Source organism: Phlebotomus papatasi, chromosome 1 (assembly GCF_024763615.1).
Source record: "Phlebotomus papatasi isolate M1 chromosome 1, Ppap_2.1, whole genome shotgun sequence".
NCBI classification, from domain to species: Eukaryota; Metazoa; Arthropoda; class Insecta; order Diptera; family Psychodidae; genus Phlebotomus; species Phlebotomus papatasi.
In genome coordinates this window covers 71067329-71095322 of record NC_077222.1, presented here as the reverse complement: position 1 = coordinate 71095322, position 27994 = coordinate 71067329, and the positions used below count along the sequence as shown (strand labels likewise).

The 27994-nt window shown below is 34.3% G+C and overlaps 2 protein-coding genes across 6 annotated transcripts; one reads left to right on the top strand and one right to left on the bottom strand.

Annotated features, from left to right (window-relative positions):
- The first annotated feature begins 1714 nt into the window (after positions 1-1714).
- On the top strand, positions 1715-26861 carry LOC129800033 (uncharacterized). Of its 5 annotated transcripts, none has more exons than XM_055844426.1 (9): positions 1715-1779; positions 10981-11239; positions 11323-11397; positions 11774-12020; positions 22643-22769; positions 22895-22996; positions 24499-25199; positions 25564-25824; positions 25938-26861. In XM_055844426.1, the coding sequence occupies exons 2-9, from the start codon at positions 11105-11107 to the stop codon at positions 26132-26134; spliced, it is 1845 nt and encodes a 614-aa protein (XP_055700401.1). In that variant the 5' UTR covers positions 1715-1779; positions 10981-11104; the 3' UTR covers positions 26135-26861. The 5 variants fall into 5 exon arrangements, with proteins under 5 accessions (XP_055700401.1, XP_055700367.1, XP_055700392.1 ...); XM_055844392.1 differs by having other exon boundaries at positions 1715-2274; XM_055844417.1 differs by having other exon boundaries at positions 1731-1974.
- On the bottom strand, positions 14689-17087 carry LOC129800106 (uncharacterized). The gene is made up of 4 exons (XM_055844488.1): positions 16992-17087; positions 16165-16321; positions 15784-16039; positions 14689-15455 (listed from the first exon to the last, which is right to left on the bottom strand). The coding sequence occupies exons 2-4, from the start codon at positions 16172-16174 to the stop codon at positions 14801-14803; spliced, it is 921 nt and encodes a 306-aa protein (XP_055700463.1). The 5' UTR covers positions 16175-16321; positions 16992-17087; the 3' UTR covers positions 14689-14800.
- Positions 26862-27994: the final 1133 nt, after the last annotated feature.

Genomic DNA, 27994 nt, shown 5'->3' with positions numbered 1-27994 from the left:
CACAATCACAAGGCAAAAAAAAAAGAAACAAATAGACTCTATTGAATTTGGTCAGTAAAATAATATTTTTTCCAGTAAAAAATTCAATTCGTTAGCAAAAAATTTAATTTTGTCAATGAAAACTTATATTTGATAGGTAAGGACTTTAATTTGGTTTAGAAATCATAAAAGTTTACAAAAATTGATCTAATTGATATGCCGTAGACTTTGATCTCCGGGGCTAACGTTTTTTCTCTTCTGTTCGTAAGCTTTTTTTTAAATTTTAGAAGTTAAGGATGCTCTTTTCTGTCTTTACCGATCGGACATGTTAAATTGGATTGGTGAAGACCGTCCACTGCTAGAATTACAGAAAACCTTACGAGTAGTAGGGGGCAATGTTACTCCCGGAATCCTAATTCAGCCACATCTACGTGGTCTATATACACATTGGTAGCAATTTTCGTCAGAAAACGTGTTTTTGACTGAATTATGATATCTCTCCCCTATTCGATAAATAGTACAGGGGGGATTTCCTCCAAAAACCAATTTCTAAAAAAAATGCGCCCAATATTTAGAGACCTTAATATTCAGGTTCAGATAAAATGAAAACCACTCTATTTTCCCAAAAAAACATGCACAATGACTTCACTGATTTTAAAGTTCTAAATTGAGTAGGTAGATAATGAATAAATAAATAAATAAATAAATTGAGTAGGGGAAAGTGTGGCACCTTTGAATCGGGTGCCCTTGAAATTGAACTTTTTTCTCCTATTTTTAAAAGGAATTGGAGCTTTTCATAATGTACTTTAGCTTTCTAAGTGGTTTATGGAGTTTTATTTTATCACGATAACGTCCAGTTTCATTTAAAAATAGGAGAAAAAAGCCCTTTGAAATTGGGCTTTCGCCCTACTGCTTATTTTTGATTTTTTTTGCTAAGCAAATTAAATTTCGTGTTACTCATTTGTATAGTGTTAGGTATTTCTAAAGTTTTTTTTTTTTTTTGAAAATTATATTCGCAATATATTTACATATTATGTATTTTAATATCTCAAGAAATAGTTCTAAATTAGTTTTGAGATGAAGGGTTTGAAGTCTCGCATGACTGATGTTTCGTAGTATTTGGTTTTGTCCAGTAGGGGAATTCTGTAACGATATGATACTGTCATAATGACAAATTTTCATAATATTCGGGAGTGGGACAATACTAAAGAGCAGGAGCATTAAATGGTTATTACAAGGAGCCCTGTAAAGCTCTTAGTAACTCATATGAAACTGGTTTACGATTAATTTTTCAGAGTGTATACCACATAGAATTTTTTTAAATTTATCGTATGACATTGTCATACTGTTACAGAATTCCCCTATAGGGTTTCAAAATTTTCCCTAACTTTTTTTTTAAATTTTCTTTATTCTACTTCTTTTGGAATTTGAATACTTAAATTTTGTTTGAATTTTAAGAATCTGAGTGATACTTCTTCCGATCTTGAGCCATATAAATGAAGCTCTCTGGCCTAAAACCGCGAAGAGACAGTATGAGATCTATCTATTCCTTATGGATAATAGAAAAATCACTGATTGAATAAAGTAAAATTGCCTAATTTTAGATTTTCACATATCAATTGAGATGTGGAGGAGTCAAAAGCGGAGTGAGAATTTTCGTGAAAACTCTCCTCTTTCTCACTCTTTACACTCCCAATTCCAAATTGTCATAATTCTTTACACACGCTGCCTCTTCAGTCTGAGATTCTCATTGGAGCTGATCGCGTCGCGCAATTTTAAGTGAATGGATTCACACTAAAGGTCTCGTTAAAGATCTAAATATTGTATGCAAAACAAGAGAGCATCTATTTGGGAATGGAGTTTGTAAAATTGAATTTCCTCAAGTTTAATACAAATAGTGACTGGTTAATTTTATGGTGACGTCACGCGTATAAATAATTAAGTTAATTGATTGTTTCACAAGTGAAAATTTTCGCCACGTTCATGTGATGTTTTGTGAGTGTGTAATAATGTGGATTGTGTTGGAGCTTCCTTTGCTCCCAAAAAGAGAGGGCAAACACAACGGGGAGTGAAAAAGCAAAATAACAAAAGCTCTGTTGTGTGCCGACAAAATAAAATAATAAAATGCAGAAACTTTTAGTCAAGTTGTAAAATTTTCCAGCAAAATTTTATTCAATTTTGAGAGAGTGGGAACAGTATATTATTGAAATTTTATATAGAATTTCAAATACGACAAAAACCATATATTCCAGTTTAAAAATAGAGTTGAAATAGGAAAATGTGGCAAGTGTACATGTATGGGTTGCACCTAGTACTATATATACGTACATGGCGAGATAATAAAGTGTGGGGAAAATATTGTTACATTCAAATCGGCGGTTCTTCCTCGCTTTGAAAACTCTTCCTCGCCTCTGAACCACCTCATTGCATAATCTAGCATGGGTGTCCGCGCGAATATCCATATGTGAAAATGTACAACCAGGAATACCATTTGGGGAGCATTTGTGCCAAAAAACGGCTTTACAAAAAATCACACATGTGCGACAGTGCAATTTTATTAGTTTGGTATTCTATTGATTTTCCCAGCGGAACCACCTCAATTTCAATGATTCCAAGAGATGTACCACAATAATTTGGGTAGATGTGGAAAATGGAGAGCGGCGTGAGAACGAGGAATTTAATAGTAAAGCTTCGCCACATGTATATAGAATTAACAAAATTTAGTGGCACGTTCGCTTGGTGTTAAATTGCCAATGGAAATTTAATATTATTTGATTCAACAAATTATTTCAGTTGCAATGAAGAAAGCAACAGGTTGACAACTTTGTTGTTGATATCAATTCATTGTGGCGGAAAAGAAGTCTAAATACCGAGTGGAAAATTCCTTTTTCAATTTGAAAATTCACCATTTTCCATGGACATTCAATAGCGTAAATTAACTCGTGCTCACTTCACCCAAAGCACTCTCAATTGAATAATGTCAACATTTATTTAATCATAACGTAAATAAATTTTTTTTTAGTAATATAATATCAAGAGAGGTACATATATGCGCAAAGCTCAAAGGACTCGCGATATTTATATAACCCATATAATATACTGCATCCATGAGTATGTTGGTCATAAAATGAAACCCCTCACAACCAATTAATTAACCACGATTGAGTCCATTTGAAACATAAATCAAAGTCATGCCACATAAATCTTCGAGGAATTTTCCTTCTACATATTATACCCATAAGAGTTGAAAAGGAAATTTCCTCGAAAGACATGGGAGAATGTGGGGTTTGTGAGTATTAGAACTAAACTGGGGATTAAGTTTTAATATCCCATAGTGCTCCTTCTGATATTTGATTTTAGAATTTAAAATAAAAAAAAATCCCTCACAGATTCTCAACATTTCTGTTACCGTCGTTGCGGGTGACTTTGCACGTTTTTTCGCTGTTTTTCAACTTTACCCTCTAAGAGTGGATAGTTAAAGTGAAGGGAGGGGGGTTTTGAGTAAAATTATTTGTATTCAGTTGTTAATGAATGGATTTTGTGCCACTATCATTAATTTTATAAAATTTTACTATGTTTAAAAAAATCAAGAAAAAAGGCTTGCACTGGGGATAAGGTGCGGGTGACTTTGCACTTTTTAATAAATACTAAAAAATCAACAATTTCTGATAATAAACGACAATGAAGATCTTTACATCCAAGGGTACTATGCACGAGATCTACAAGATGACATGATCGCCATCTTGATTTGACGTTTCTGTCCGCCATTTTGAATAACTGTCAAACCCTAAAACTGGTCCGATTGGGTTGAAATTTTAGTATGTTGTAGCTGATGTCAAGACCTTTTCAAAGCGTATCTATGTTCCAGTCGACGTCATGTATTTACCTAGATACAGAAGCTCAAAGTTTAAAATTTTGTAATACTCATGTTTTGGCGGTCTTTATTTTTTAATCTTAAATATTTGAAACCTAAAGGAAATGCCTCAGTAACCATTAAAAATGGTTGAGGCTTTAATTTTATATATTTATTTACTCTAACATAATTAAAAAAATAAATAAATAAACGAAAAGTGCATTTAATTATTTTTTTTATTTTTTCATCTTTGCAAAAGCAGTTTTTAAGATTATTAAATAATGCGCTGTTATAAACAAAAACATTACTTTTTTTTGTTTGTTTGATCTCACCGCCTAACGATAGCGCTGTCTTTTTCGTGATAGTTTTGATAAAAGAAGCTCCCTATAGTTCTGTATTCATGAAAATGTCAAAATTTTGAACTTGGAGCCCCTATATCCAGACAAAAACTTGACCTAGGTCGGATTTTATATATGTTCTGAAAAGGCCTTGGTATCAGCTAGAACATACTAAAATGTCAGCTCAATCGGACGAGATTTTTGTTTTGACAGTTATTCAAAATGGCAGACAGAAACGTCAAATCAAGATGGCGACCATGCTATCTTGTAGATCTCGGTCATTTTATCTTAAGTTCCCACAAAATTGGATAATTTTTAGCCAAATACTTCTATAATATAGCTTTAGAAAGGCCATTATATGCAATTTTATAACATAAATCATGCGTTCTTAGGAAGATAATAGGGGAAAAAAATATTTTAATAAAAATAATCAACAAAATCAAAGTGGATTATTCCAGCCAGATAAATTTAGATTGAATCTGGGCAATTTACTGCTCTGAAATCGATTTTGGAATTGCACCTTCAGATAACTTTTTCACGGAGGCGTTTTTTGACAAAATACCTATACTAGCATTTCATTGACTATTACTGAAACTACAAGAATCCTTTTGAGGATCATTGTACCTTACTTGGTACATAACATATCCCTATATACTTTGACATGGTAGACCGGATCGGCGAAGACCATCAATAAGTGCTAGAATTTATGAAAGTCTTACGGACAGCAGAGTGCAAAGTCACCCCCCGAGTGCAAAGTCACCCGCAACGACGGTACCTTTTAAGCTCCTTAAACACGCACGTTAACAATTAGTAAAATAACATTATTTAAACAATATTCATTTAACATTTATTAAGCAGTTTTTTTGTACAGACATAAGATGATTATTCGAACGGTTAATTTTAAGGGCAAAATCTGGGAAAACACATTAATACATTAATTACTTCCACCAATATCACCAATAAAATATTTTTAGAAAAAAATTAATTATTAGTTTGCGATAAACTTCAGTTGTAGGACAACAAACAAAAGCATATTAGTGTCAATATGTTTATATTTGTTTTCAATATGCTTATTATTATATTAATAAATTGATGATAGGGGAGACTGGGGCAAAAAGTCACAAATCGAAAATTTTGAAATTCAATATCTGCCAAGATAAATAAGATAGCGGATTAAATTTTTTTCCATAGATAGCCTCCATAGGTCTTCTTCAATGTCGTAAGTTTGTTAGAATTTGTACAAGAATTTAGAAAATAAAAAATATCGAAATTTTTAGCCCTATTTTTTAAATATTTTCCGTGCAGAAGATATCAATTATTAGCTACTTATATTGAATTTGATGCACTGGTGAATATTTCCCGAATTATCTGGATGTTCTTTGAATACGAATCCTCTATTTTAGAATTTTACAAAGATCCTTTTCTTCAGAAATCCTTTTATTAAAAACGATCACTTGGGGTAAAAAGTAACAAAAGCTATGGAGCAAAAACTAACAAAAACCGAAACAATTTCTGATGTCCCACGGTGAAAAGAAACGTCAATGCTATGTGTCGCCGCTTGTTGTTTGCATTGGTCAAACGATTTGCAGTCTTTTGTGTGTTTTTTGTAAAATAGCTTGAAAAGCGCTTTTCTCGCTCAGATAGAGAAAACGGCGTTTTACAAAGGTGTAGAAGAATAAATTTCCTATGAAAATATGTAATCTAGGTATTTTACTTAAATTTACGGAATCCCGTAATAAAGCGAATCAAAATATGATAGTATCTAATGCCTGATACTATTTGCCCCAGCATTTTTGAGAATGATCACAAAATTACTTTTTACAAAACGGCTCGATAAATATATTAGGTGAGATTCTTAACAATCTCACCTACTATAATCCTAACAAAATTTCATGTCGTCCGATCGCGCTCAAACTTGGCCAAAATGTGTTTCGCCACTTCCTGATCACGAATATATGGGGGGCTAAGTTACGTTCCCGGCCGGCCGGCCGTCCGGCCGCTCTTTGGAGCTTAATAGCTTCTAAACTAAAAAAGATATCGACTTGCGGTTTTCGGCAAAGGTTAAATATCGTATGAAAATTGCAACTTGGTGCATTGACCCCCCACCCCCCACCCCTCCTTCCGCCATTTTGAAGACCCCCCTTTTTTTGTTTTCTCAATAGCTCCGCCCCTATGGCATCGAGCGGGCTCAAATTTTAGTATGTTATAGCTGGGCCTTAGAGCTTTCCATCAATACCAAACTTAAGGTCCCCCGACCCCCCTGACCCGAGCTATAAGGGTCCAAAAAAATTTTCTTAAAATGGCCATAACTCCGGTTCTAATTGTCAGAATTTAAAAAGTGAGGGCTTTTTGGAAAGCTCTCGTGAAATGCCACTTCCCCTTCTAACATCGCAAGTTCATAAAACCACCGCTAGGGGCGCTTTTTTTAAAAAGAAAATTTTTAAATCTTAAAAGTTAAATAACTCAAAAATTCCTTATGCAATCGGGCTGAAATTTTAGTATGTTGTAGCCGTTGATTATACCTATCAAACAAAAAAAACCTTAAGTCGATCCATAACCCCTGACCCGAGCTATAAGGGGTCAAAGTTCGAACATTGACCGGCCTCTATCTCCGGTTCTAATTAACATATCGACATAAATTTTACCTTTTTGGTTTCGTCTCGATGAGCACTTTCAGATGGAAGTTCAAAAAGTCACTACAGGTGGCGCTGTGATAGCGTCAAAATTCATCGAAATTCAAAGTCACTTTTCTCAAAAACGGCATTGTGCAAGTTAATGAAATTTTAGTATGTTGTAGTCCAGTCTAGGACGTTTCCAAAATGGTGCGTATGTGCGCTGTGGTTTCAATAGAACCGGAGATATGAGGGGTCAAAGTTCACAAAATTTAAAAAATCATATCTCCGGATCTATGTGACCGATTTTGATGAATGAGGGCTTAAACGAAAGATCTCACCAAATACTACAACTTTCTAGAATATTTGAACTTCGTGGGACCAACACCAGGGGCGCCACAGTCAAAAAACGAATTTCAATATCACATAACCTCAATTATCTCGACTGTCGCTTAACCGATTTTGATGATTACTTCGACATAATTGTAGAGCACATTTGTCTCTACATTTCGTCCATACATCATTTTCCACTCAGACTACGCTATCACTCCGATTTTGCCGTTTAAGTGTGAAAAAATTGATTTTTCCCATAATAACGCTTTGAAATCACTCAGATGCCAATTTGACTGCTTCTACTCCACCAAGACACTTAAAATAGGGGTTTAAATGGAAAGTCCCGCAAAATACAACAATTCTTTGATATAGTTGAAGTTCAACAAATGACTACTTGGGGAACTCTGGATGAAAAAACGAGTTAAGAAACAAAAAACCTCGCTTATCTTGGCTTCTGAGTAATCGATGAGATCATGTTCTATGAGAAAATTATAGAGAACATTCTGGTCTACATTTCACCCATATAACACTTTTCTGTCAGTTCATCCAAATCCTTGATATTTTGGTTTAAATACAAAATTTGTATAATTTCACGAATTTTATTCAAGATAACTGAATGGCGACTCACAATTTCAGCTCTAAATCGAATTTGCATGCACTCCGAGTTAGCTCACGTTAAGAATCTCACCTACATAAGCCGGTTAGGATTATCTGTCCCTTTCCTTACAAAATAGAAGAAAATGACTTTCACAGAGTTGTAGAGTGGTAAATTTCCTATAAAACTGTGCTAATTAGGAATTTTGGAGGTGCTCGGGTAGCTTGTAAAAAAAATAAAATATCCATTTTATGACTTTTTGCCCCAGTCTCCTCTAACGATGAACGATTAATAATTATTAATAATTAATTAATTATTATTATATGCTTATTATTATCCGCTTCTTTTTTAAATTAACAGGTTCACAATTGATTTTTATATCGACTAAAATATTTTCCAGAAAGTGCATAAATGAGACAATTCATTTTGAAGTCGATTCATAAGCGATTCCTGCGGAGAAAGATTGGGAACTCGCTCGCCAGGTGCAATGCAGTTAATTAAAATAAAATGAAATTGAATTGATTCATTTATCGATAAATAATTGCATAGAATTGAATTTTTTAAAATGACTTCGAAACCTTTGTCTTTGTGCGAACTTAAAGCTTTGCCTTTATAAAACCAGTATTATACGAAATAAGACAATTTAAAATTAAAGCTTACGTGTTACTGTCACACTTTATAACAAGTTCAATAAATAAAAAAATAATAATTTTTGCAATTTACATAAAAATTTAATATACAGGGGAAAGCTTGCATGTTTGAAACTTGGTGAATTTATAAGAGAATTTGTACGGGTTTTAAGTTTTTTTTGGAGTTCTAGAATAGTCGATAAAATTTAAGCGCCTTGAAATGTCTTTTAAATTTTTTTTAATGGAAAATCTTGAAAGAATATAAGTACCTAAAGCTTATTCAGTGCCAGAAGAGCGCTTTGCCAAAACATATAGTTGTTAGAATTAATTAGAAGGACGTTTTGAGAGAATTTGTAATGTCTTATCTGCAATTTTTGGCACTATATAGAACACGTTTGATGAAATTTGAGATCATTCAGATTTTTTTTTGATTTTTTGACGCAAAATCTTGAAAGACTGTAAGTATACGAGATATTATGCTAAGAGCCAAAAGGGCGCCTTGGCAAAATTTGAAATGTTTCTCTCAAAAGTACATTAAAATATTTGAATAAGGATTTGAAAAAACTATTGAATATAAAATTAGCAGATCAATGACAAATTCGTAAAAGTTTAATTTCTTTAAAAAGAAATCTCTTAACTTAAGCTGCTACTCCTTTTGTTATGCTATTGTATATTAGACATAGGGTAAGATTTGGAAAGGAGGACACTTAAGGACTTATACGTGAGTCAAGAAGACTAAAAAAAACATACTATTACCTATAATTTTTCTTTCAGCATAATAAAAAATTATGTAATTCGAGCTCTTAGGCGTATAAAAGTACAATATTTAAACTTTCATTTAAAATTTAAAAAATTTAAAAACTAGTGAGACCCGATTTTCTAATTTCAAGATTATTCAGAATTGGTTCATTTGAAATGGAAAAAAATCGCCAATGTTTCCTGATACCTTATGAGTTAAACGAGTCCTTGAACGTAGAATTTTATCTTTATTTGATCACAAATTATTCTACAAGGCGAAAAGTGATATAAAACATGTCAAAAATGGTATTTTTTATATAAAATTTGCTCAAAAATTAAAATTTCATTTCTTTTCAAAAATCATCCATAAGGACTAGCTTAATTCATCTACTAACAAGAAATATTTGGTTTTTAGATTTCAGATAAACCAATTCTGTCTGAGATATCTTGTCCACCGCAAAGGTTATTTTTATCAAAAAGTTATCCGAAAATGAATTACGAAAATCAAGTATCAGAGGCTGAATTTTTAAAATTTGTAAATATAAATTTCAGAAAGTGTAGTTTATTATGTCGAAAAAAATTGAGAAAAATATGCTGCTTGTTTTGTCTTAATATTAATATTCAGATTAATTTTATTAGTAATACATAAAAACAATAATTAATTATTTGAGGGCTACTTTTATCTCAAAATACCCATACTGAGAAAAAAAGAGGGTGCGCGTGCGATTAACTTTTTTTCCTCATAAGTTTAACACTTTTTAGGTGTAAAAATATATCAACATTTTTTAATGTTAATTTTACACCTTTTTAAGGGTAAAATCAACTTGAAAAAGGATAACTTTAACCCCCAATACACCTAAAAAGGGTAATATTTACACCGATTTCGGATAAATACTGCAGGGTAAAATAAACATTTCCGGAATGCTATTTTAACTTTTTCGGATTTCTCTCAGTGCCGTCGCTAAAAGTGCCACTGAAATAGAGAAAGTGCAAAATGAAAACACAAATTTCTTAATAAATACCTGAAGTTTTATTATTTTTCCTTGTTTCTGCATATCAATAAAGGAATTATCGAAGGAAGCCCTATTTGTCTTTCAATCGCTATTTTCCTTCCTCTTCCTTTCATATCATCTATGGTACAATGATCAATCCTTACCATCTGTTACTCATTCTAAGACATAGAGAAAGACATTCAAAGCTCACGTCATCATTTCTGCATCAATTGATTTGAAACATCCTCATGTGTCAAGTTTACCTCCCAGACATTTTTTTCTATCCTACCAATTTTCCGCCTTTTTTCCATCATTTCAGCGTTCGCTCATGCTTCCTTGTGACCTTTTCACTTCTTATTCCATCCTTCTTTTATATGTTACATACAAACAAACGGATTATGGGAAAGAAGAAATACGATTTGGAATAAGACGGACACGGATTTGGATTCTATTTGGGAGCTTTCTTTAATACAATTAAAGAGGTATAGAGTCTATTCTTACAAATTCCCTCGCAAATTCTTTTATCCGCAAATCCGTATTAGGAGGAATATGTATGTAATATTATTTGGACCATGTGTGGTAAATATCAGAGAAGAAGTTTCTTTTTGGTTAATTTGTTGGTGTAATGGTTTCAAAATTTTTCAATTGGAAGCAAAAATATTTTTTTCGAGAATTTACAAAACACAAACGCTGTAACAAGAGCTTAAAATTAAAGCTAATAGCTATTCGTAACCTTGTGGCTGTTTACAATGGGGTGGTTAAAGGGGTTACAATGTTTTTCTCTATGACCATCGCTTCTCGGTCAATTAGTTGGGATAGGGACAAAAGACATGTATTTTTTGTCCCTTGGTATTCCTCAGTGGTTTATAGTCATTGTCACTCTATTATTTTTCAACTCACCGTGTTCATAGCAATTGAGCTGGGGCTGTCCCACCACCGTCGGTTCAGTGAATGTGACGTAATAGAGTGTAATACGGGAAATTGGATGGATTAATATAAAAAAAACGAAGAGTGGAAAAAAGGTGGTAAAAAGAAATGTCTCAGAGACGCGGCCAATCGATGCCACCCTACGTGTACGAAGCCAATTCAGGAAATGAGAGGAACCGCTGTACGGCCGCTCTGTGTATGTCCTGGAAATTCTTCACATGTCTCCTGTCCCACATAACGCTTGTATGACTATCATGCTTTTCAATAGGAGGAATGGTTGAGGTGAGATGATTGCTCTCCATGTTTCCTGGTTTTCCCTCTTTCAGGTGACTCTGGTTGTGTCTTATTGTATTCTGGGCGCGTTTACATTTGAACATCTGGAGGCAGCCAATGAAATTTCGGTGAGTAGTAATATTCACTGCAGTATATCTTCTTCAACCTGAATATCAATAGGCACTGTTGTTGGTGTAATAGTTATTTTTCTGGCACACCTTCTCATATACTGGGAAGAACGCCTGTAATCTCGTACCATTTTTGCCACCCCGCCATGTGAAAATCACCCAGAAAACTATTTGTTCACGGGCAAATGTTTGTCAGCACGAATTCATCTTTTTGGGTGGGCGAAGGAATGTTCATTGTGTAAATAGAGACGTTCGACGATGATGATGATAAATACTTGTTGAGAGGATTTATCAATAAACACTCAGTCATATATTAGGTGCTACACCTTATGTTGAACAATATATTGTACACATCCTCGTTGGCATCCATTTTCAGGTGAAACGAAGCATCGAATACATTCGTGGCAATCTGACGGAAGATATTTGGAAGACCACATCCGGAATTGCAGTCCTACATCCAGAGAACTGGACCATGACAATGGAGTTCAAATTGTTGGAGTTTGAAAGAGAGCTTCTTGAAGCAATGAAGGCCAGAGGATGGGATGGAAACGAAGATGAAAAGCAAATGCAATGGACGTTTGCCGGAGCTCTGTTCTATTCAATAATCGTTATAACAACAATTGGTCAGTGGAATGGCAATACTTTGCAAATCTTTTCTATCTCTCGAGACTGCTCACCATCATTCAACATTGAATCCCATAAGATATAATACATACCTACCGTTTCACTACCCTATTTTACTACACAAATTTCCGTTTAAATATTACTCACTCTGTACTATTCAGACAATCTCAAACGTAAAAGAAATATTCAAAAAGTAACAGGAAAAAAAACTTTCAATTTAAATGCAATACTATATAAGCCAGTTATATACAAGCAACAATGTATATATAATTTATAACTGATTTGACTGAGAATCCTTTTGATCTTTTCATTGAACTCTTGACTGTGATGAAATGTTGCATTTTTTTAAGTCAGCATTTGTCGTAAGTTTGGTTTTGATATAATTTTATATATATATTTAAAATGTGTGTAATATTAATCATTAAGCCGGACAAGTGAGACACTGCTGTCCCAAAAACAAAAATATTTGTTTGGCTATAAATAGTTATTTTGAATAACCCGAAAAATTAGTTTTTATTTTTGGGATACCGGTGCCTCACTCGTCCTCAAAGGGTTAAAGGATTACACCCAATTGAAAAATTTTATCTTAATTTTCGACAAAAAAAATTAAGATAAAATCTATAATGTGTGTTCTTCTAATATATCTATATCTTACTTCTTAAATTATTTTCTAAATACTTTCTCTAGGTATTAGTATTAGATCAAGTGAAAAGTCTTGAGCCTTTTTAACCTTTATTTTAAAGGTGAAATGAACATAGTTAGGATTATCTGATTTGGATCAAATATGTACCGTTTTGCTTGATAACTTTTGTCCATTTTGAAGGCAATTTCATAGTTCTACGATTGTGGAAGTTCTGGTTCATACTGGTAAAAAACTTGTTTAGCTCATTTTCACAGTCTCTCTTGAAAACTGTTTTGTACCATCAAGAAAATTTTGCCAATTCTTGAAAAGGTGATAATCGCTTGATGCCAGATCTGCACTATACGGCTGGTGCGGTAGAATCTTCCGTTTAAGCTTTTGCAGCTTCTTGAGCGTCGTTAAAGATATGTGCAGCCTGCCGTTGTCAGAATACAAAACCCTTCCTATTGGCCAATTATGGGCGATTCTGGTCGATCGTATGCTTCAATCTGGTCAGTTGTTGACAATAGAGGTCCAAATTGAGCGTTTGGCTATTGAATGCTCACAGTGAATGATTCCCCCCTGAAATCCCACCGAAAACACAGAAAAGGTTTTTTGACCGTTAATCCGAGCTTGGCGATCGTTTGAGCCGGCTCATCACGCTTGAACTACGATTTTTTCCACTATTGTTGTCGTATCTGACTCATTTTTCTTCGCTAGTCACCATCGGTTTCAAAAATTAGACCATTTTGATGCGTTTCAGCAAAAAAATCACAATGAGGTCCAAATTTTAAGCTTAATAAAATTAATTGATAATTTTATCTACTGAAAATATGTCAAAAGGAGGTTACGACAAATGTTGATTTAACTAACGAATTCCGTTTTATTAACATAAGTTGTTGTTTTACTTTGGGAAATCAAAGTGCTTTTTTTTCACGTCTAAGAAAACTCTTGCAAATTAATAACTGAACTTTAAGAATATTTTTCAATGTAGAGTATTTGAAGGTTGGAAGTTTCTGTAATTTTCAATTTTGTAACCTAAAAATTTCAGACTTTCCAGACTTAAATCCATAGTATTTTTTTTTTAAATTCGCTAGGCATTGGATGGGTAGTTTTCGTTGAATATCTCACTTAAAAGGGATTGTACGGTAGAGTCAATACATTTGGCCACATTTAACCTTTAATAATTTTGTAAACTTAAAATTCTTTTCAGGTTATAATGAATTGTTATTAGAGATTCTTTGAAGCAATATATATCTATGAGACTTCCCAAGAGTATTTGAATATTGATACTTGTTTTAAAATTAATTTTTATTAAATCAGACTTGCAATAACTCGTTATTAGCATGTTATTCGCGTTGAAGTTACACTAATTACACATGATAATACACAAATGTTTAAAAATTTAATTAAATTTTTTAGGTTTTATATAATCTCTGTGTGAAAATTCATATTTTGAAACAACTAGAGTATTAACTGCGTGGAGGATACATAACGACCAGTATTACTTTTCTTTCGTTTTTTTTATCAAGATTTATAAGATAATCTTCTAGGAAACTTTTTTTTGGTTTTAGTATACTAAAATAAAATCGTACTGGCAAAAGATATACCATGGTTCTTTTGTGTGATTTCTTTTCGTCGGCGACTTCCGAAGAAATTATAAGAAACACTTTATTTTACAATTGCGCTTAAGAAAATAGAATTGCAAGAAGTGTTCTCTTGTATGTTTGGATGAATAGTAAAAAAAAAAATGTTGAAGTTTCAACCCAAGATTCTTTTCACTTCCTTCCAGATATTCTACGTCTTTCCTCTCGCTCCAAGAAAATTTCCGACTCAATAGATTCTCATTGCTTCACTTCCCGATTCATTCTTTTTATTTTTTACTCACAAGTACTTTTCTTAAACGGCAATATTCTTATCTTAAAATTAAAGTTTTTGTTACTTTGTCTGATTTCTCTCCTATTTTACACCAGAGAAAGTTCATTCTTTTAATTTCCAATGAATTATGAAGTGGAGCGTATTGGAATGGTTGATGAGTGAAATGGGGATTTGGTCAAAATTGTGGTATATTTCGGCAAATTGGTAGAAGCCTACAATACATTGTACATGTTGTTGGTTTTTGGTTAGATGAGAGAATGATGATTTTGGAATCACAGACACTTAATTGGCAGATTTTTTCTCCACCTTCCTCGTTTGCTCACTGGGAGCACCAGATCGGAAGTCGTCATATGGTCGGTTGAAGGGTGCTCCCCCAAAGCCACCAATACCACCACCTGGACGTCCACCAAAGCCGCCAAATGGGCCATTTCCGAGACCAGAACCGGGTGGATAGAAGCCGGCTTGTGGTGGTATACCTGGACCACCTGGACCACCTGGGCCAAATCCACTACCTGCTGGCAAGCCTCCATAGCCATAGCCTCCTCCATAACCACCTGGACGATTGAAAGGTGGAGGCCGACCGATAATACCAGTGGGTCCACCGGGTCCTACGAGAACACCATTGGCAGGATTGCCCCTGTTAGGACCTAAGAATCCACCAGGTCCACCAGGTCCACCAAATCCACCAGGTCCACCAGGTCCACCAAATCCACCAGGTCCTCCGGGTCCACCAAAGCCACCCCCAAAGCCGCCACCAGGTCTTCCATAGCCACCAAATCCTGGCTGTGTATTGACTCCATTACCGGGACCAAAATTGCCAAATCGATTAGGTCCACCAGCGCCCGCACCTTCCAGACCATTGTAGTTGGGTGGAAATTGACCATTTGCTAGACCGAATCCATTGAAACGCTGACCATTCTGTCCACCTTGTTGATTTCTTTTGAGTAAGAGAGAAATGATCAATTAAAATTGTGGGATTTGTTTTTCTAACAACTTAAACTTTGGAAAACAATGTGATTATAAGGAGAGTTAATGATAATCAAAGAGGTGCTTAAATTTGAAAAGGTTGGCTTGAATGATGAACTTAAAGAGCTTCAAAATGGGTCAATTGAATGGCAAGGGAAATTCTCTGGGTGTGAAATTGAAGCCCGTGTGGAGCACATACAATGGAAAATGAACAGTAAATTTCCCATTCATCGCCAGCATTATAGCTAACACACGTATATAATAAACACTATTGAATGGGGTAGCTCTAGCAAAATTACCCAAATTCATTGTAGAATTCATCCTTCTGGGAATTAGGAGAGCCAATAGGTCGTGGTGTTGTTGGCTCTACTCGATCTTCCTCAATTTGATATGGGCGAGAATTGGTTGGTACACGTATCCGTGCACTTCCACCCTGATAATCCGCACGGTCTATTAGATCACTATCGCGATTTGGATTGTTCTTCGACCAAGACCATTTATCGTCTGCAGCATTAATGTGAGCCACCGCCAGAAGGAGGATTGCGTAAATTTTCGCTATAACACAAAAAAAGAGCACAATATGAGGAGATTGAAAAAGAAGAATAAAATATCACAGCTGTATAATTCCAATAAAAAAAAACACCTCTTTAGGTCTTTTGTAAAGTGAATACTTAACTTACATTTATGCATGATATTTTATTATAAAAGTATTCACAATCTGTGAAATACTTGGTTGTTGCTTTTCGAACTTTTCGCTATAACTATTGCACACCAAAATTTTCTATGGCAAACGGTGTCAAGTTTTCAAGAATTTTCTTTGAGGTTTTCGCCAGCACCCTGAAGGATAGAAAATTTATTGTGAATGAGAAATACAGGACATTGTGTGTTGTGAATTTGCAAACATTCAGGGAGATGACAGAAACAGCACAGAAAACTAAACTAAAAAGGAAAAGTACAGAAATCCACTTCACCATACATTTCACCACGTAATCTTTCACAAAACATTCAAGCTATATACTTTTATCATGGAAATTGATTTGTGATGAGAAAAACTTCTACACTTTATGTCCAATTTAGTGTACTTAAATAGTTTACGACTCTATAAACAAATTGTTTTCAATCAATCCTATTAGATTTCCCGCCCATTCAGCACACGCTTCGGAATTTGGTGATCATCAATCAATTTTGATGCTTTGTTTAATTATCCCAATTCGACCGATGACGGCCGTCTGTACTCCAACAGCATTTTGTATTTCACCAGCACGGGTTTTATAATCTTTGTTGGATTTGCTAATCCCAATAAGCATGTTAATCCACAGTATCAATTATTTATCTTTTACACATGGTTTTTATATATGTATATATGTCTCTTTTCCCATGCCCTTTAATCCATTCACATTATTTTTTCCCTTTCACTAACTTTCCACACACAGCTTATCCCGTTGAATCGATAGAACATATAGTCAGAAGGAGTAAATTCGAGTGTTAAATGTAATAAACTTCTCACCCATAAAATAATCACTAAATTCCGTCTGCTCAGTTTGATGTTAGCGTGAACTTTGCAGAAATAAAACTGAAGTGGATCGAAAATGAGACCAACATCTTATATATTTTTTTTCGTAATATAGAGATATTCCTTCACTATGCCCATACACTTGGTGGAGCTTGGAAAAAAGTTTAAGGGGGAGAGCCTTGATAATTTTCATACTCGTGTGCAACACATATACCTCGACTCTTTTTCGCATTGTACCACATTATGACTATCTTTTATAGCTGTTACGTGGATAAAATTTAACACAGACCGAAACATAAGACCCAAGATCAACGCTCTAATACTTCGATGACTCTCAAAAGTTGTGATACATGAATTGGTCACAGTCTCAACTTTCGCTTTCAAAGATATCCACGCAAAGAAATACCATTCAGTGAATTGAACTCTCCCATACATATACCTGAAATCAGCACAGTTTTACTTTTTTTTTTGCTTCAATATCAATTAAAATTCATTTCCAGTTCCGAATCTCATATGCAACATCATTAGTTAACCATACCATGAGTTGATCATGAGAATTTTTTTCCACAAACTTGCTGAACTTCGTTAACAGTCTTAGAATTCAAAATGAATATAAATGAATTCTACAGGCCGAAATTGATTTTGAGTCAATTTTATTAGATATTGTTAATAAAAAAACTTAATTCACCTAGTGGTTATATCAATAAACTTAATTTCATTTAATGATAGGATTTTAAGAACAATTACCATTCTCTTAAAATAATTTTCCATATACCATATTTTATAGCATATATTACAAAATTTTCATATTTCATGATATGTTTTATTAAACAGAGTCGGATATGACAATTGCATATTTTGCATCATCATTTAAATAACTTAGATAATATCATGCAAAGCGTTTAAATCAGCGCTAAAGTATCCCAGTTTTGCACAATATTCTAACTAACGAGATAGGGCATTTTACGAATTTTCCTACACCACAATTGTTTTTAGATGCAAATCGCTTTACTACCAATTTAAACTGACTCAATAATGATGACCAAAATTGCTTTTAGATATTTGACCTTTTACCTTGAATAAATCATGAGAATTTTTACATTTGACATTGAAAAATCATCAAAAGAAATGAATTGCGATTATTTGGGATGAATGAAATCTTCGAATAAACGATTTTTAAATCACACCCGAAAATGCAAAAACCTGTTGAAGACGTTTCCAAAATAAGGCAAAGTATTGTAGTTTTTAATGAGTAGGAAGAGAGTGGACAGAAAAAAAGATAAGGCTCCTTATCCTCCTTATAATGTCCGCATATTATGTGAGATGTCCCCAAAAACCAGGAGACGATATCTTTTACCGTTTGGACTCTATTCCAGTAACAAGCTTTCTTTTTAACAAATTAGTTGAAACATAGGTCTTTTAAGATCATACATTAACATTGACGGATTAAAAAACCGATTTTATGATTATAAGTTTTTGTGGACAAAATGTCCACTAGGATATGTACCTCCGTAACATGTACATATTACACTGAGAGAAGTTTCTACATATAACAGTTTATAATTTATAAATCAAACCAAGAGAATGGATTATAAAATGGATGGAATTAAAAATGAAAACTAAAAAAAAACAATTCCCTGTAATATTGGTTTTGACTTGAGGCTTATTACTGAAGGTCAAACGATACCGCCCGTATAGTAACAGGGTGCCTAAAGGGCACTCCAGTGGACAAACTCTATCCCTTAGCAGGAATTGCTCCACTACGGGTGAGGAGACAAATCATCTCCAGTAGAAAGATGTCCAAGGTTCTTTCCGAACCAAGGCGTCTTCTCCACGGTCACAAAAAAACCAAGAGCAAGGCTGAAGTCTCGCAAGAGCTTTTGCCACGCTGTCAAACCACTTGACCAATCTCCAGAGGAGGCCAGACTTAATCTGTGGAAGGAAGTCTTTCCACCAGATTTTGTCGAACTAAGGGAAGGCCTTCCTCCTGGTAGTGACCAAGACTGGAAGACATGGAAGTCTCTCAAACGTTTGAGAAGCGGTGTAGCGCGTTCGAGAGACAACAGGCAGCGATGGGGTTTCTCCAATTGTGACGTCCTTTGTGACTGTGGGGTGGTCCAAACCACCCGCCATTTGTGTGTTTGTCCGTTGTCCCCTGCCCCTTGTGGAGCAGAAGATTTGATGTCGGCAAGTCCGCTTGCCATTGACGTGGCCCGTTTCTAGGCAAGACATACTTAATTTTTTTTTTAAAGCCTCGACACGATTAATAATAATAATAACCGAAGGTCAGAAGTCAATATCTCTTACCGTTCGCCTCCTGGAGAGGTAATAGACAGTTGAAAAACCAGATAAACAGCGTCACGTTATAAAACCCAAAAGTTCAGAATTTAGAAAAATGTGTTAAAATATGATTCTCCAATGGGGTAAGGACTTATAACATGTTTTTATACAACTTAAAATTGAAGAATTAATAGCTCTTTCTTTGAGACAGAATTACAACATTGAAATTACATAATAATAGGTCTCAATTCCATTTAAAAATAGGAGGAAAAATCTTTATTTTAAAGCTGCTCTAATTGGATGGTGCTCCAGTTCCCCCAAATCAATATTTTGTAGTGCACTTTTAAAATATCATGATGAGTAATAAAACTATTAATTTATTAGGGGTGGTGTTAAATGAAGCATGGCATTTATATGGTTATTACGTTATAGACTTCATTGGACGAATTTTCGATTTTAACGCCTAAATGGAATGACTGATCATTATCTCCAAGGTAACAAAGGTGCATCCAAATGTAAATGGATTAGAGGACAGATTAGCTTTCTTAATATTTACAGTTAAGTACTCGTACATTATTTAATGGTTAATGTATGAGCACTTAGCACTGAAAATTTGTCAATTTTCCTGTATATATGTAGCCGATGCAAATACAGGATAACATTTGCAGAATTTCAGCAATTCAAATTTAACATAATCTTTAATGTTATGTTGATGACAAACTTTGTTCACTTATATATCGATGGCTCCATTCCATATTATTCTAAGTCGAAATAAAAAAGTTCTGTTTCAAGAATTATGTTAGGGCAAAATATAGGCTCATTTGGAACAGTTTCCACTTTGGAATTTTGGTAGGGGAAAGCGCGCTACCTTCGGACGATTCAAGCTTCGGACAATTCATTTTTTTCTCTATGTTCCTTATGGATTTCACACATAGTTCTTTTTTGAAAATTTGAGACATTGGACTAGCTATTAAAATATAATATTAGAGTGGGCCAAATTCATTTATAGCACATTGAAAAATATAAATTCTGCGAAGCATAAATCGTCTGAAGGTAGAGTGCTTTCTCCTATTTCGGTATTTTCTTAAAGTAAGGTAAAGTATCCTGTAGTCGGCCGGTTCCTCAACTGGGCCAATGGGGTTATTTATTCAATTTACTTAGGTTTGCTATAATATGGTTTTACAGATCTAACATTATAAGGTCTATTATATTGTATACAACGTAAATCAGTGAAAATTTTATAGAAATTGACTATAAAACGTGAAAAAAATGTTTAACCAATTCAACTGGCCGAGTTGAGGAACTAGCCGACTTGAGGATACTTTACCTTATTATACGTTCAAAACAAAAAAATGAAGAGAAAAAAACTGTTACTTTTTCCCTTCTTGGACTTTTCTTTTGTTTCTCGGTCTCTGTTTTTCTTTTTGAACATTTGACATAGTGGGAAAATCTGAAATGTTTCAAATTAGAAATAGTCCTAAATTACCCTATGCTATGCCCTAGACATATTTACGACTTAAGCCGAGAAACGGCTTTTTAGTGGGAAACTTATGAGAATTTAGTCAAATATATTATTTTGATTATAATTTCGTTAAGTCGTTTCCCGGCTTAAGTCATAAGGTTGTCTAGGACATTACCCTATTCCCACAAAGCAGATTTATAGAACTTTTTTGGTGGTCTTTAGATTGCTCAGTGTAACGAAATGTTCAATTTTTAAAACAAAAAAATATATAACAACAAATAGTTTTCCTGAAATATCGGTTTTCTGAGATATGATAGTATAGAATGGAGCAGTCTATATAATCTCGTATTTTCCAGTTCAATTGGTGCAGAAGAAAAATCAATTATTTCCAGCAGTAGACTAAAGAATTCAGATGGTCAATTCCCACACATCCACCCAGTGTTTTGCCGATTGATAATGACAATTGTGTGGTTACATTTTGAGTTTATTGTGAGAATTCCCGCGAAGTAAGACGACGACCTTCACCTACTTTTAACAGGGCGTTCTTATTGAACATCACTGATGTTACAATGAGGTGTGATTTCAATGAGAGAAAGAGTCTCTATTTTTTCTTCAAATCTCCTCTGGTATTTCTTTCTGTCAATTCTCGTAATTAAAAGTATCTCCTCATCACCTTGATTTTGGATGTAAAGCTGAGAAAAAGTAAAAGAAAAAGAAAGATGTAAATTAATGGGAAGTACCACTAATTTAGCAACATCTGATAATCATCAATAAACATTTCTGAATGCTAAATTATCACTCCATTTGATGAATATTTAAAAAACATTTGGTCGAAATGGATTGGTAGAGTAATCAGGGTAATTTATAGATTCATTAAGGAGTGAATGTGTACTAAGTATTTTTGCGTTTCTGGATAACTTCCTCCAAATATTTCTAATCAACTTCCTCGCCGTGCAAATAATTAATGTGTTTGAACAGGTAAATACTCGGCAGACATGAATAAACAAACAATGTTGAGAGATTTACATTGCCTTGTATTAAATCACACGAAAAATGTCCATGGCAATGTAGTAAATTTTTTTCTGCGAATTCTTCACCTCTACTTCAACTCTCAATGCATTTCCATTGAGAAGATTGTTGTGAATTGGAATTGGATGACTGTTAAATGTTGTCTCCACAATCTCTTGAAAAAAAAAATCGTTCAAAATATTTGCGAGGAAAATAGAAGTGTTGAGGTGAAGTCAAGAAGACAAGAAGCGAGCTCAACGGTTGTTTGAAGTGTTTGGCTCTTTCTCAATATCTCGTTTTGTTGTATAGCAATTATCTATTTCTGCGATATCTTTTTCAACCGTAGTTTCCGGCGTTGCTTGTCTTAGAGCTTTTTTACACTTTTTAAATTGATACAGCAATTATGTAAGAAAATCTCACTTCGAATTTAACATTTCATCGCAGACACGATTGGATTCTCACAGTTTGGGGGGATTGAGAGTCATAGAATTAGATGAGGTAGATGTTATTGAATGCAAGGTTTATTGTATGAGCTCTGTGGAGCATGAAGTCAACACAAACCACAATAGATGGGGAATTTCGTATAGAAACATCATCTGGGAAATTAGATGAGGCTCTCTCCTGCGTTCAAGACAGGGACAAAATGTTGCAAAATGAGCTAGCATGGGAACAAGCCGTATGAATTTTCAAGTTATACCACGTTTCTCTCGTAAAGAGAAAGAAAGATCATTGATGAGAGTGAAGGATTTTCAGTAGCTTGGAAATTCCAGAGGTTACACGCACGTCCAATCACACGATACCTTTTTTTTTATCACAGACTACCTCCCTATGTAATAGAATAATTTGTGTGTCTGCAAGTTTTTACAATGGTTTTTTTTTGTGAACACTATTGAAGGATACGGTCACATTGCACCAAAAACTCACATGGGGAAAGTGACAACGATTTTTTATGCTATACTCGGGATTCCACTCATGCTGCTGTGTCTATCAAATATTGGAGATATTATGGCCTCATCCTTCAGGTGAGTTACATCCTCCCTAGACTAGTAATCAAATATTCTTGGGGCAAGTCGTATATTTCAGGATAGGATTTCCACCAAAGCATAGCAATGTGCAGAAATTAATAATAAATTTGTTAACATTGCAGATTTTTGTACTGGCGTGTGTGCTGCTTTGTATGCACCAGAGAACCAAAACGTTCACCGTCGAGACGCTTACGTCCCGGCAGAGGAACAATTCGTCAGCCTGGGTATTTTACAATTTTTCTCATGATTGAATTTACTCTCCCCAACTCTTATTTCAATTTCACTGAAAAAGTGTTCATAAACAATTCACATATGGTACATAGTACAGATTCACCATGTACACATCCTTCTTCAATTTCATTTATTTGATGAGAGAAAAAAAAAGAACAACCGTTGAGAGATGTAGGTCGGTAGAGGATCTTGTAGCGTATATATCATGGACATAGTAAACATTTACATAAGTGTCACTTACAATTACATTACTTGGTATTAGCATTTAAGATTAATTTTCTAATTTTGTTAAGAGCATTGCAGTAATTAAAATTATTAATCTCAAAGAGGTTGAGTTTAGACGGGAAAGTATACATAAAAATTCCAATTCCTTCTATGGATTCTAATTCCAATCAATTATCAATTTTATAATCAAAAGATGATTTTGGTTTTCAAATGGCAATTTTAAAACTTTTCAAAGTGATTCAGGTCACAGAACTAATGATAGTAGAATGTGGCTTCAATTTGTAGAATCTTGCCAAAAAATTAACTTGTTTTCAGATAGCCTGAAGGATAAAACTTTATGCGGTCAATAACAAGTTTTAATAAAAACTGTATTTTACGTTATTTTGGAATTTTCGGGTATCCATAAAATTCCTAATGTAGCGTTCAAAAGAGATCAAATTTATTTTTTATGAACTTTTGTTTATAAATTAATTTCAATGAAAAATATTACAACGGTATATATTATCTTTGGATTTCTTTTGAAACATGGTAGAGCTGCTAAGAATTTAGTCTATAGCAAGTCTTTAACATAGTTTCTAATATTTGATGGAGCAAATTTTAAAATTTTCATGAAAAATAAATCCTTTGGGATTAATTTAATCCATTTAACCCCATTTTTCCGCAAGAAGGTTAAGGAAGAGAATTATTGAAGCATGGATATTGCCGATTTTGAAAAATATAAACATTATTTAATTATTCTATTTGACTAAATTATTTAATAATATGTAGTTTTTTATTCACAGATTAAAAAAATGGATATTTATTTTGCTTTTAAACATATACCTATTTATGGTGTTGTACAGACTAATTGCGCTACATAATTTGCATAATTTTTATACCACAATCCTTCTCAGCTGGAAATATGGGCAAAAAAGCATTTTTGGCATGATTAAGTTTTTTTGCATAATGTTCCTATAAACTTTTATGCATAGTTAGAACTTCTAACATTGAAAAAAGCCACATGACTTGTGTTAACGTTTATAGATGGTCAAAAGACACATAAGTATAAGGTTATTTTATAGCCCTCTCACGTAGAATATAGCACTGCAATTTTTACAGCATAGTTTTATTTTCCATCTTAATGGGCCACAGTTATATTCATTCTTCAGAAATATTATTATTGAATCGAAAGCTAATTCTAAGTTTGACTTTACGAGCTGTATTTCTCATTTTTATCATACCTTTAGGACTTTTTTTATTTTTGTTCTTTTTCCCCTTTTTCTCTATATAGACGACAATCGATTCGGAAGACAGAACGTACTATTTCCCAAAAATCAAGGGATTCAGGATTTGAGCCCGGTCTCAGTCACGCTTATTCTGATACAGAATTGCGCTATACAACCACGGAACGTGTGAGTGGGAGTAATCAGTATGGGTATGGGGCTAATACGCGACATCCACGGTTCAATCGCGACAAGGATCGCTTTAGGGATCGGCATACAGTTGAGCGAGAGCGAAATGTAGCTCGAGAACTCAATGATGATGAATTTGGGGAGCTTTCTCCACGTAGCAGTCGCTATAACACCACCGGTCGGATAAATCGAGACCCCACCCACCATCGCATTGACCCTAGATTTCATGGTGCTCGAGGCCAGTCACTCGATCGGAAGCACAATAAGCGCGACACGTCGGATGCCGAGACACCTGTGTTATGCAACAGATATGCCATTAGTGATATGGAGAAGGGTCACATGGAGCCTCCTGGTGATGTTGACCGAGCTGGACATAGGAGACGAATGCGAGGGAGACAGCTCATGACTGGTCCCAGGAGTCAGTCCGTTCCCCGGCCCCTATACAGCAACCGCCTGGAGTTGCCAGAAATATCTCCTCCGTCATCTCGGCATAAGCATTTTGCAGATGATTTGGATGAATTTGAAGATGCAGAGTTGCAGATACAAGCAATTAGGAAGGCAAAGAGGCGTGACAGAGCTGGTGAGTGCGAAAACTGATCTTCTGATTTTAAAGTTTCTTATTAATTAATTATGCTAATTAATTGAGTTTAAACTCGTACATGGGCTTTTCTTTTGGTGGCAGAAGAATAGTCATATTATATCGCGCCCAATTTGACCGATGTGTAACATGGCAAGTGGTTCAGGCTATTTCGATGCTCACTATAACTAATGTGATCCTCTGCGGTTAATTAAAATTTGACTGACACATTTGTGCCAAGTTGCTGACAAATTTGTGTATATCTCGCGACATGGGCAAATACTAATTTCATATTTCTCATGAGTAATGCTTTTTGGAGAAGGAGATTATGGTTGTAGATATTTACAGTAAAGTGCATTCTATGCAGCACCACCATCACCACGAATCATGTCACCAATGGGATTTGCAGTACATCGACAGGCGAGATATGAAGAAGGGGGCTCACTCTATGATGATGACTGGGATTCGTATGGTGACATGCCACCCCGATCACGTCCAGTTCCCATTTGGCTCTGTGTCTTCCTCGTAATCAGCTATATTATTGCAGGAGCATTTCTCTTTGCTCGATGGGAACGATGGGAATTTCTCGATTCTGCTTACTTCTGTTTCATAACACTGACAACAATTGGTAAGGCACTTCCATTGTATTCCGATATCTGATTCTCAAGTAGAGAAAATCTTTCTCTCTATACATCAATTATTCAAAAGAATATATATGGTAATAGTTCTTCTTATTCGAAGGTTTTGGTGATTTTGTGCCAGCAACGGGTGTTAAAGCCAATTCGGAAGTGTCAATAGCACTATGCTCACTCTATTTACTCTTTGGCATCGCACTTCTGGCCATGAGCTTCAATCTTGTACAGGAAGAGGTAATAGCCAATGTAAAGAGTGTTGCTCGTCGTTTGGGGATACTCAAGGAAGAGGAAATTGATGATTAGACTTCACCGGAAGACGATTCGGCTCTCTCTTCGATTTTCCCACATCTTTATGAAATTTTCATCATCCACTCTCTCCAATGGTGGAAAAATCTTAGTTTTGTGTTATTTACAAAATATGACACATTTTATGGGAGTTTCCCATTTAATGAATTGTTTGATTAAGTAGGGAACCTTTAGACACCAATAAAATACTCGTAAACTTTTATTAGCAAATCATTTGAATTTTCAATCATGATCTAAATTCATTGTTCTAACATGCGCAACAATGTGAGGAACAGCATAAACGCAATAATGCTTTCATGAATATGAAAATCACCCTCGCATTTTCCCTTAATATTAATATAATGTTTAATATGATGTAGAAAGATGTTAGATGATAATAAAGCTTGTTTTTTTATGGGGTCACATTAAAATATGCTGATGCACAAAAAAAAGAGAAACAGAAAGAGGATAAAATATACACATTGGATGAGAAAAGTTTCTCATTTTATTGGCGCGAGGATGTGTAAAATATGCGCTTTTTCGTTTAAGTGACGGTTACACCACTTTACGAAAATTTATGATTTGTTTTATTGATTGATTTTATAGCCATTATGTGTTACACCCTTACGCATATTATTCATGCAAAATATGACAGAAATTGGCTATCACAATATTTACCAACACTTTTCGATGTCATACAATATTCACATTGACTGTAAAATAAAAAGGAATATAGTAAAATGGATTTTATTTCTTTCAATGAGATGTGCAAAAGGTATTATCGGTGGTATTTTAGCTCATACTTAAAAAAAAGAGCATACATATATAATTTGTCAATTTTCAGATACGGGAGGGTGGGGCAGTTTCAAGTAAGACTTGCAAATTATATTTCGATACCATTTTAGAAAAAATGTTTATACATTTTGAATTATGTTGGCTTTTTAAAAAGAAACAAGAGTAACTTTACTGAGCTTTCTAAATGAATGGTTTGAGTTATCTTGAAATTATAAATAATTTACAGATTTAAATTAATATTTTCAGAACTCTTAGAATTCATTCAAATTGGATACTTTATTATTATTATTATCAAGTTATGTTATTTTGTTTTTATGTTTTAGCAGCCCATCCTTGAGCCCATCCCTCACTAGTGTCTCATGGGGCACTGTAAAAATAAGCAAGAAAAATTTAAATTAGGTCAGCAAAAAATCTAATTTGAGCAGTAGGGGAGACTGGGGTACTTTTAGCCAGCAAATGAGGCTTTTTTTCGCGCATGATTTGTGAAAAAATGATAAGATTTGTCTAATATATTTATGTTTCATAAGTAACATTAGGATATTGGCTGTATGAAACATTGTAGTTCATTAAACATACATGCTCTAAAATCCTTGACTTTTTCTAGAGAGGATAATGAAAAAAGTGACACTTTTGCTTTTAATGACACTTTGGCTACACGGTCCCGGCATGGGTAGATATAGCCACTTTTGGGGTACTAATTGGCACCAGTTTTCCAGACGAAATTTTAAACTGTAGGTATCAAATAGTATTCCACTTGATACACTGAAGCCCAATGATGCTACATATATCACTAAAACCTAAATAAAAAGGCTTTAGGCGACTTTTTTATGACATTTTTATAATTTAGGCAAAATTTATGCAAACATCCTGAAAAAATCTATTTCACAAATTGTTCATTCGAATGGAAATATTGCTTCTAATATCAATAGTACTTTTTCATTTAACAATTACACATGCATTAGTGAAAAATCATCAATAGTTTTATCCCACCACGGAAGAGTGGCTACATCTGCCCCGAGGGCTGTTTCAGTGTTTATCATCTTATATAAAAAGTAGATAATTATTGTCCAAGTGAAAAATATC

What these genes read in the sequence shown, in the direction of transcription:
- LOC129800106 (XM_055844488.1), bottom strand. An exon ending in GAATTCTACAATGAATTTGG is followed by an intron (nt 15,456 to 15,783) that starts GTAATTTTGCTA and finishes CTTACTCAAAAG; the next exon opens with AAATCAACAAGGTGGACAGA.
- LOC129800033 (XM_055844426.1), top strand. Translation starts at nt 11,105, where the DNA reads ATGTCTCAGAGACGCGGCCAATCGATGCCACCCTACGTGTACGAAGCC. An exon ending in TCCTGTCCCACATAACGCTT is followed by an intron (nt 11,240 to 11,322) that starts GTATGACTATCA and finishes TCCCTCTTTCAG; the next exon opens with GTGACTCTGGTTGTGTCTTA. An exon ending in AAAGAGGCGTGACAGAGCTG is followed by an intron (nt 25,200 to 25,563) that starts GTGAGTGCGAAA and finishes CATTCTATGCAG; the next exon opens with CACCACCATCACCACGAATC.